Source organism: Cryptomeria japonica, chromosome 8, assembly GCF_030272615.1.
Source record: "Cryptomeria japonica chromosome 8, Sugi_1.0, whole genome shotgun sequence".
NCBI classification, from domain to species: Eukaryota; Viridiplantae; Streptophyta; class Pinopsida; order Cupressales; family Cupressaceae; genus Cryptomeria; species Cryptomeria japonica.
Window position 1 is genome coordinate 466,771,805 of NC_081412.1, and position 11,300 is coordinate 466,783,104.

The window sequence follows — 11,300 nt, forward strand, 5'->3', positions numbered from 1 at the left end:
TATTTTGTGCCACAGTCAACTCTTTACTAGTGTTAGGATAGATAGTTTGCAAAGGATTGGGTACCGAAACTATCTGGCCGTTCGGTTGACTTGGGGAAGTTTGGTTATTTGCATATTGGTTTTGCTAATATGTAGGTCTATTCCCTTGGAAATTTTGTTGGAAAGGGGGTCTAGCAGGTGGGAATTAGGACCTTTTCAGATTAACGATTTTATTCAAGGAAGATCTCAATAAATTTTTCATATTGTTGACCTCTGTAGCCAGAGATGAGGGTGGAGGCAGATTTTCTTGTTGGGGTCTGGGGTACACGTACATAGATTGGGGAGTATATGTGCTTGGCACGGCTGGTTTAGGGACCTCATTTGATAGCCCAGGAAAGACCGACATGAGCAATCATGGTGCAACCCTCCCAACATCGATTAGATTATTTTCTGCTTGGACTGCCAAATCAAACACATCCGGGAGGGTATTGCCTCTAAGAGATTGAATCATCACGGATATATCGGAATTGAAGGCTTTCAGATAAAAAATGAACACCATATCCACAGGTGGACAGGCTGACAACAATATTCTTTGCTAGGTCCTCTGAAACCTCAAATTGAATTTTGTCACCGCATCTTGAGGGGTTGTCTTTATGGCATCAATTGATGCATTAGGGATGACCTATCAGCCTTGTCGGAGAATCTTTGAAAGAAGCGGTCACCTAGATGATCCCAATCGGCTATAGAATTTGGACCAGGGGATCTGTACCAATCTAGAGCTTTCCTTTTGAATGAAGCCACGAGCAATCTCAAAGCTATATTTTGCTCAGTGATGTTATGGACGGTGCAGACATTGGCCACATCTTGTAGGTGCTCTCTAGGGGTCTTGGGACATTCTCCAATGAATTTAGGGATAACTTTTAGCGCAAAAGAGGGAATCGACCCCCATACTACTAGTGGAACAAAAGGAATGAGAGGGATTCCATTGTTCCAAGTCACAAAGTTTCTAGGGGGAATCTGAGCCATTATTATGGGAACAACCGCAGGGAAGATATGTGGGTTCTGGGAAGAAGTGGCTGCGGGCGAATGGACACTTACCAGGGGTGGAAGGAGCAAACTGGGATTCAAAGTTGTCTGGCTCCTGGTAATGGGTATGTGGATCATAAACTAGCTTAGGTTTGTTCAAAATTACAGTCCCATCGGGTGTGCCAGAAAAAGAATTGTTGACTCTTAATTTTACCTTAAACGCTAACAACCTTATGGGAAATTTTGTAATGGGGGACCTTTTGTGCGAAACTCAATGAATGACCTTCGGGTTTAAGAAGCTGACTCTTCATATAATTGGGGGAGAAAAGGGGAAGAAGAAAACTTAAAACAAATGATCTACACTACTTAGGCGATATGCCAAAATATTTTAAAAAGCATTAACAACATATAAAACCCAAAGACATGCGACTTTAAAGCTCATTCAACAATCTACATGCTCAGAATCATTCGAGAGAGTAACTCAACAAAACTCATTCAACATAAAATGACATTAACCATTCATCCAATAGATAACAAATCTCAGAACATAGTTTAATCCGCGAACTCTCACAACAAATATCATAGAAGTTATTGAACTTGAAAACAACACATAAGTCAATATATTAAGCTTCAAATAAAATAATCACAAAGGCCATAGGCACAATTTGACATGTCTATCATTCACCAAATTTAATCAACATAAAGACCTCTTTAATGAGCCAAAGTCTAAAAATCTCTCTAAAAGTTTGAACCCTTCAAAGCAAGGAAAAGAAAGCATAAATAGAGCCCTCGGCTCCTAATTAACATCTCGTAGCATCAACAACATCCTAGCAACTGCTTGTGACAAGAAAACCTAGTGTGGCACACCGCAAGATGCTACACAACAAAACAACCTTCGAAGTTGTTATCTCAACTGCATCATGGCGATCCCTGCACCTGCCCAACAAGAAAACCGCGATGCAAACCACATCCTGGTTCACGAACTACCATGGAAGACACGGGGCGGCTCAAGGGATATTTGAAGTTGAGCGCAAAAAGAGAATCAGGTCGTGCAACGCGGGGACATCAAGTGTCTTCAAATTTACACGATGGATGGTGGGGCCGAGAAGCATACGTCGATATAAAAACTTGAGCCACACGGCAGCTCCGCATTCTCTCAACTTTGAGCGAGAAAAGCGAGTGACTCAAGGCAACGCCAATACACCACTTGGCGCACACGTCGACGAACAGGAAAATGACCGAAAATCAAAAGAAATCGCTGCTACTTAATCAAAATGCCGCCTACGAGCAATCCCAAAATATTATTAACAAGTCCTCCAAAGTAATTCTTACCTAATACTAGTAACTAAAATATAAAAAAATGTAGAAGTAAAGAAAATTCAAGTGAGCAAAAAAGTAGTGCCATACAAATTATCAAAGAAAATCCATAAACTTTATCGTTAACAAAGTAGACACAATGCCATAAAAATTATCAAATAAAATCCATTGACTTTACCTTGAACAAAGTAAACAAAATATTCTAATCTTGAGGTAAATCAAGTATTGTAATATTTTGTTCCTAATCTTAAGGTATTAAAATGTTTAATGCTATAAGCATATTGGGTTTATTATTTAGTCTTAAAGCTAATTACGGTTATTTTTAATGTACTTTTCACATTTAATTATTTAAATATATTAAAAAATAATATGCGAGCACATAATAATACCATTGAATTAGTATAGATTAATTGTGCTTAAGTACATGTATGCATGCTATTGGATTAGACTAGACTACCATTAAGGAAACATTGTTTTCCTTTACTTTTTTGCTAAATTTGATTTATCCAACACAAATTAATTCTCTTCTAGGTATTATTTTTTGTCAACATTAGGGTTTTTTTAATTTGATAAAACTTTGTTTTATCTTTTGTTTCTATATTTTTCTAAGATTTTGATATTCATAATATGCTCATATATTTTACTTGTGTTTAAATATACATTAAATTATTTATATTTTATCTTATCCTCCCACCATAGAGTATTCCATAGTTATGACGCCTTTTAGGTTTTATTTCTTGGTTGATCTACAATAATTCATTTTAAACTTCGACACGTTCTTATGATTTATATCTTATATGATATATCCATCATTGTCACACTTGTGAATTTTTTAATTATGGACATGCATGTGTCTTCTATAGAGGCGTTGTTCTATGATGTTCTATTATTTCCCTATTTCTTTGAATTGCCTAGTGCAAACCCTATGTTATTAGAGATGCTTAATTCCTTTATCCAAATATTTCATGATGATCTTATGTTCAATAATTTAGTGATGAGCATACACTAAGCAAAGATCTATCATGCGATTTACCCATATTTTAGCGGTATACCTAATGATGATATGTCATTTGCATGTCGTGAAAATATTACCTTCATATATTCATTTGATTTAAACAAATTCCCCTATTTTATATGTGGTGATGATTATAGTGGTGATCATTCTTGTATATTCTATGATGAATCTATAGATAGTTGTAGAATTCATGTAGATGCTTTGTTGCCTCATGATTCATTGCATGGTAGCATTGTAAGCCTTGGAAAAAAAAAATCTTAAATCATAGTTATTATGGGTCTATTGATGCACTATTTCATGTTAATTTATTTTTATTTGCTTGTTATGCACACATAGATGGCAACATTCCATCAATTAGCTATTTTTTACTATATTTGATTGGTAGAAACCTACAATGGTTAAATATTCATCTTGCTTTATCTAAACTTCTTTTTCCACTTTGACCTATGATTTTATTGCATATTTTAAAAACCTAATACACATTAGAAAGTATGGATTCGTGATTCAACCAAGAAGAGGGACAAAAAAATAGCAAAAAGTGTCATTTTTATTAAAACATGTGCACATCTTTTAAAATGTAAATGAGGCACAATGTACACATGTCATATTTGTCATAATAAAAATATAAAATAGGGCAATAAATAATGACCTCAAATTTTTTATATAATACGAATAATACAATATTTTACAACACTTTTAGGAAAATACAACCACTCTCAAGCCCTCTTTGCATTTTTCACAATGTTGCATTGGAGAAGAGGAAGACGCTTTGTAGCTTCTAGTTTTAAATCAAATTTCTAAATTGAGAATACATTTCTTATTTTTGTTCAATAATAAAACCAATACCTATGAACCTAGATCCTAAGCTTAATTTAGAAGAAGAATTTCCAAAATAAAATCCACATGACTTGCCTAATCATGATGTCAGATCCCTATTTTATCAAAATACTAGATTGATATAAATGATTTAACAAAAAAAAGCTTCTTTGAAAATGTTTCATAAATAGTTTTTTACTAGAATCTTACCAATATACTACTCAAATGTACCAAATGAACACGTATATGTTGTTTGTTATCTTCTTATGCAATCACAATGATAATGTATAAATGGAGGAAGGAAATCAAACAATTCAAAATTGTAATATTTTCATCTTTTTACCAAATCACGGTGGCCAACTTCAACACTACTTGAGAGAAGTAGAAGCAAAATTGAAAGTTTCTAAAGGCAATCTTGAAGCACTTTTGGGAAATGGGATGAACTTGTGTTGTCTATTCCCACTATTATTTATGCATTCAAACCATAGATATTCACCAACATAGGAAGATTATTTTACATCAGTCTACTTCCAATAATTCTATTTGAATGTATATCAGATAGGTATTGAATAGTTAATAGGTTATTTCACACATGAAGTATTTGGGTAACAAACACACTAAAGAAAAATGAAGTAGTGAAATTCAATTCATTATGCTCACCTAAATGTGCATAGTAGTGGAGTTTTCTTATTCTTTGCATCTATCATATCAATGATACGGTTTATAAAATTTTTAACTAGGCCATAAACATTGAACCAAAGTGAATGCAAATTGAAATCAAATAGGTGGATAAGTTTTCACCTATAGAGTCAATGCATAGTTTTCTCGGAATCAAATGTGGAAAAAGCAAAGGACATCAAAGGTCACCAATATAAATTTTATGGAAATGATGATACACCCAAAAATACACCATTCTTAGAGAGAGGATAAGTATCAATTGAGGAATTGTTCATGTTAATTATTCTACACTGTTGTTTCTATAAAAAATGTATACACTAAATTTTTTTATGCATTCTCTTTCTTTGAAATCAATCTTCATATGAAAGCACGAATCTAAATTGATACCTCTTTGACTAAGAGTCAAAGATTGAGAGATATTTGTTTTATCAGAATTGTTTGAATCAAGATCTTGGCCTCATTCCTTATTTAATCTACTTCCAAATAATTTGAACCTCGAATAAAATAATATAATGAAAACATCAATTATACTCGATTATACTCAACTAATTAAACTACACAACTTTGATAAAATGACATTGAGAATCTCTTTGACTCATGATGAAAGAGATGAAGATAAAGTTTATTAAAAAAAAGAGGAAGATAAGGGTATGTGGACAGATCCTCACCAAAATCAGTTATTTGTAAGAAGATTTTATTATATGCCGACCAACACACAAATAGAACTTCGACCAGTGTCTTCATATAATCTAGATCGTGTCGAAGAAAGAAGCAGCCACCTTCGATCTGTAATGTGCATAATCTTACATCGTGTCGACGTGAGATGCAGCCACCTTCGGTCTCTCTTATATATGGAGGGAATTTAGAACAGGGTAAATATCAGATAAGGAAAGATCAGATTTTCTTGTTTGATTAAAAAGCATTGACATCCAAAGCCCTGAACACTTGTATCTTCTCTGCTATTTTGTCAAATTCGGTTGCCGATTCCTCTTGGAAACACAAAGGAGAACGATGGGAGCAAAGCTGCGAATTTCAGAATGCATATCAATCGCAAGCAAGGCCTCAGCAATACTATGTATCTTAATGGCAGGACTGGTTTGGCCTCGTTCCTTGCAGCCAAGAGACGGCTGCTTCATGTCATCGTTCATTTCTCCTCTAATGGGGGAAGAAAACTTTGTGTTTCCAAAGGAAGCATTGCCTACAGAATCTGGATATCTAACTGTGAATGCAACATCCAAAGCAAGAATGTTCTATGCATTTTATGAAGCCATAGAGCCCACTACATCCATTGCACATACACCAATAATCTTATGGTTACAAGGAGGACCCGGTTGCTCAAGCATGATTGGGAATTTCTACGAACTTGGGCCATGGAGGGTTTCCTCAGACCAAAAACTCCATAAAAATCAATCACCATGGAATCAAAAGTTTGGTGTTTTGTTCATTGATAGTCCAGTGGGTACAGGCTACAGTATAGCTGAGAAGTTTGAGGACATTCCTGTTCATCATAACCAGGTAGCAGAACATCTCTTCGAAGCTTTGAAGGAGTTTTACAGCAGTAATACGGATTTCAAAAACCGGGTCTTATTTGTAACAGGTGAGAGCTATGCAGGTAAGTATGTTCCTGCATTGGGTCATTATATTTTAATGAAATCTAAAATGGGTCAAACAGATATGATGAAATATGAAATGGGTCTAAGTGAGGATGGAGAATTGAATCCATTTGATGATGGTGGTATAAATTTTCCATTCAAACTTGGAGGGCTTGTTATTGGTAATGGAATAACAGATCCAGAGGTTCAGGTCCAGTCCTATGCTAATGTGACATACAATTTTGGCCTGATTGATGGAAAACAGAGGAGGTATATTGAGGAATTTGCAGAACAGATTGTAGGTTTTATTCATAAGCAACAGTGGTTTGATGCCTACCAGGCTAGGACAGCTTTAATGGACTGGATTCAGAATGTCACTGGTATTGCCACCCTTTTGGATATGAGGAGGAGTGTCCCATACCATTGTTCCCCTGATGGGATGGAATTCCTTGCCCCCTTTCTGAATCAGAATTCTGTGAAGGCTGCTTTGAATGCTGAGCAGAGTACAAATTGGGTCTCCTGTAATCTCAGGGTCCGAAGGGCTATGGCAAATGATACAATGAAGAGTGTGAAATGGATGGTGGACAAGGCATTAGAGGAGGTTCCTGTTTTGCTGTATCAGGGCCAGTATGATATCAAAGATGGTGTTGTGAGTAATGAGGAATGGATGAGAACACTAAGGTGGGGAGGAATTGGGAAGTTCTTTGATACAGAGAGAAGCTTATGGTATGTGGGTGATAAACTTGCTGGCTATTGGAAGTCTCATGGAAATCTTAGCCATGTTGTGCTTCTAGGTGCTGGTCATGAGGTTCCAGCTGACCAAAGTCTTCACTCTCAGAAAATGGTTGAAAAATGGATTGCAGAGCATCTAACTTCTTCAGCAAAAGTGAGCGATACACTCTTTCAAGAAGTGGCAGAACCCGAGTTTAAACTGTAGTGCTAAATTTAGGATTCATGGTTAGGATGAATTTTTATGTTACTTAGATACATTAACACTGTTTGTACAAATAATAAGCTCTCTTTTGCTATGAAAGCTATCCTTTTTCGTTAATGCTGTCATCATTTTCCTAACTTGCACGTAAGTAGCGATTTTCTATTTTTTATCAAAGAAATGCTAATGTGCTCCAAAGTACACTAGTGCAGTTAATGTGTCAAGGTGTTGATACCTTTTAATGTCTTTTAAAAAGTTTGTCCATATTTAAGTTTCATTTATTTTACACATTCTAGATTTAATTATGTTTTAAGTGTGCAAAGCATCTTTATGTCATCTAAACAACATCAGAATTGAAGTACTCTACTTTTGGACCAAGTTGAGGCATTGTGTACTTGTAGTACTCTCCTTTTGGGCTATACTTGGGCTATGTACTTGTAGTACTCTCCTTTTGGGCTAAGGACTAAGTTGAGGCATTGTGTATTCAAAGTACTCTCCTTTTGGGCTAAGGACTAAGTTGAGGCATTGTGTACTCAAAGTACTCTCCTTTTGGGCTAAGGACTAAGTTGAGGCATTGTGTACTCGAAGTGCTCTGCTTTTGGACTAAGTTGAGGCATTGTGTACTCGAAGTACTCATCAGAGTTGAAGTTGAAGCTTTTGGACTAAGTTGAAGTTGAAGCTTTTGGACTAAGTTGAGGCATTGTGTACTCGAAGTACTCATCAGAATTGAGGTTGAAGCTTTTGAACTAAGTTGAAGTTGGAGTTGAAGCTTTTGGACTAAGTTGACGCATTGTGTTCTTGAAGTACTCATATGAATTGAAGTTGAAGCTTTTGGACTAAGTTGAGGCATTGTGTACTCGAAGTACTCATCAAAGTTGAAGTTGAAGCTTTTGGACTAAGTTGAGGCATTGTGTACTCGAAGTACTCATCATAATTGAAGTTGAAGCTTTTGGACTAAGTTGAGGCATTGTGTCCTCGAAGTACTAGACTAAGTTGAAGTTGAAGCTTTTGGACTAAGTTGAGGCATTGTGTACCCGAAGTACTCATCAGAATTGAAGTTGAAGCTTTTGGACTAAGTTGAGGCATTGTGTACTCGAAGTACTCATCAAAGTTGAAGTTGAAGCTTTTGGATTAAGTTGAAGTTGAAGCTTTTGGACTAAGTTGAAGTTGAATCTTTTGGACTAAGTTGAGGCATTGTGTACTCAAAGTACTCATCAGAATTGAAGTTGAAGCTTTTGGACTAAGTTGAGGCATTGTGTACTCGAAGTACTCGAATATGGTTATTGAAATGGATCCTTTTATAGTCCACAATATTGTGATCTATTTCATCTATTTGATGACTTCCAACTTGAATATGGTTATTGAAATAGTCCATAATATTGTGATTTATTTCATCTATTTTTGAGTTTACAAACGACTTCCAACTTCCAATATATTGGACTGTCATCTATTTTTGAGTTTACAGACGACTTCCAACTTCCAATATACTGGATTGTCTTTATTCCATGCTGGAGGTACCTATCTATCCTATAAACTATTGTACCTATCCATCCTATAAACTATTGTACCTATCCATCCTATAAACTAGGTGCATATCTATCCTATAAATTAGGTGTGTATCAAGAGTACAAGTTCTCTGCAATCAAGATTTATTTGATCTTTTTTAAATTTTCTATATTGTTTGTGAATGAGATAGGTTATATTGATATTTTATTTTACTTGTATGTATTTTGTTCATATTTTGATTGACTTTGTGGCTTTGTGTTATTAAGAATGAAAATGGGGTTGGAAACTAAGTGGGTTTAACCTTGGAGGAAACTCTATGGTTAAGCATGCTTCAACTTTGTGAGCATCACCTAGATGCAATGAAACATGAGTTTGACTTGAACACTACACAATTGATTCTTGGTAGCAACATCATAACTTTGGCCTTCTTAAAAGGTTTGATTTTGAGCTATCTAGTTAGAGTTCAATGTGGATTTTTTTCCCTTCCCTTTCCCAATGTTTAATTTGTATTTTGTTCTCTATTTTTTTTCATTTTGTTCTTTTTTTCATTTTGTTCTTTTAGGGTCTACAATACATGGGAGTTGCTCCCATCAAATGTAGTGAAAAACCTGCATTTCTTGTCATGGGAGCTAGTGAGAAAATAATAGTAGTGGTGGTAGTAGTGTGATGGTAGTAGTTTTTTATGACTTTATTACGGAATGAGAGTGCTTTTTAGATCTCTTAAACTACATGTAGAATTGTTGGCATTGCTCACAAAGATATATCAATATTTGACTTTGGATTAATGCAACGATTTACCTTTAGGGTTTAGAAAGACTTTCCCAAAAAAATTTAGATATTTTAAACTACAAATGAACACATGCAGATATTTTAAAATACAAATGAACACATGCAAGTTGGCATCTTTTAAAATACAAATGAACACATGCAAGTTGGCATCATTACATGTAGGATCATTTGAGATGCTCACAAAGATATATTTGGACAAAGGGCACATTCTAAATTAGAACAACAAGATCAAATTTTCAAAGGATTCATTCCTTTCATAGGCATATATCCACTTTTGCTTCCAATTTCCCTAATTCAAGCGAATAAAAAATAATTCATGAACAAATTTTCAAAGGATTCATTTCTTTCATAGGCATATATTCACTTTTGCTTCCAGTTTCCCTAATTCAAGCGAATAAAAAATAATTCTTATGGGACTAAGAATAATTCATATGGGACCTGGATAATTCATATGGGACCTTAATAAATTATTGAAGATGGTTCCATAATCTATCAACGAAATTCTAATAATATGCTTTTCTAATTATCTACAACCCTATATCTTGGAGTCAAGTTCATATTAAAGTTACATTACAAAAGCAATAGAAATAGAAGATACCATAATCTCTATAAACATCTTGGAGTCAAGTTCATATTAAAGTTACATTACAAAAGCAATAGAAATAGAAGATACCATAATCTCTATAATTCTTATTTGGAAGAAGTGATAAACTATTGTGAAAGACCCATCATCTTGAAGTCAAGTTCATATTAAAGTTACATAACAAAAGAGAAGATATTATAATATTTATAAGCTATGACAAAAAGAAAAAAAATAATTAAAATAGAAGATTCTATAATTTTTATAATTTTAAAATTCTTATTCACAAGAAGTGAGAAACTATAAGCCACAATAATATAAATATAAGATACTAGAATTTTTATAATTCTTATTCACAAGGAGTGAAAATCACATCACGTGATTCTAAAGAAGTGAAATAGTGATTCTAAAGAAGTGAAAAACTATTGTGAAAAAACATGACATGATTCTAAACAAGTGATAAGTTAATCAAATGACTCTAAGAAAACAATTTGTTTCAGGGCACCCCTAAAGAAGTGCATGCATTCTTCTTCTTACACTACAATGTCCTCAAAAGAAAGCATAAATTTTATTTATCTTTTTAATTGAGGAAATCCTCAAGGAAAATAACAAGCCCACAAACAGAAGATGTTAAAGCTTATGTCAAAGCTAATTACATGTTCTATTTTGTGTTTCAATTTCAGATAATTACATGCTCTATTTTGTGTTTCAGTTTAAGATAGAAGATGTGATGTTAAATAAAATTTTGCCTTATATTCACATTCCATGCTAGTTTCTCCAAAGACTTTTTTTGTTTTTTATATAGCCCTTAACATCAACGAGTATTGTAAAATTAAGATACATTACTATTCAAAATGGTAGTCCATAAATAAAAATCAAGAAAATGAAAACCCATTCCTTAATGGTATTCCAGGCCATAAATAAAAACCAAGAAATTAAAATCTCAGTCCTAAATAAAAACCAAGAAATTGAAATCTCATTCCTTAATGGTATTCCATAATGTAGAAGTTGATTTGATGATACAACCATACGAGCCAAGAATCATTTGCAAGCAAAACACCTATAATACAA

General features: G+C 34.2%; 1 protein-coding gene across 1 annotated transcript; it reads left to right on the plus strand.

The window, feature by feature from the left end:
• Positions 1–5,695: 5,695 nt before the first annotated feature.
• LOC131034968 (serine carboxypeptidase-like 50) lies at positions 5,696–7,474 on the plus strand. Its single transcript, XM_057966588.2, has one exon. The coding sequence runs from the start codon at positions 5,843–5,845 to the stop codon at positions 7,358–7,360; it is 1,518 nt and encodes a 505-aa protein (XP_057822571.2). The 5' UTR covers positions 5,696–5,842; the 3' UTR covers positions 7,361–7,474.
• Positions 7,475–11,300: the final 3,826 nt, after the last annotated feature.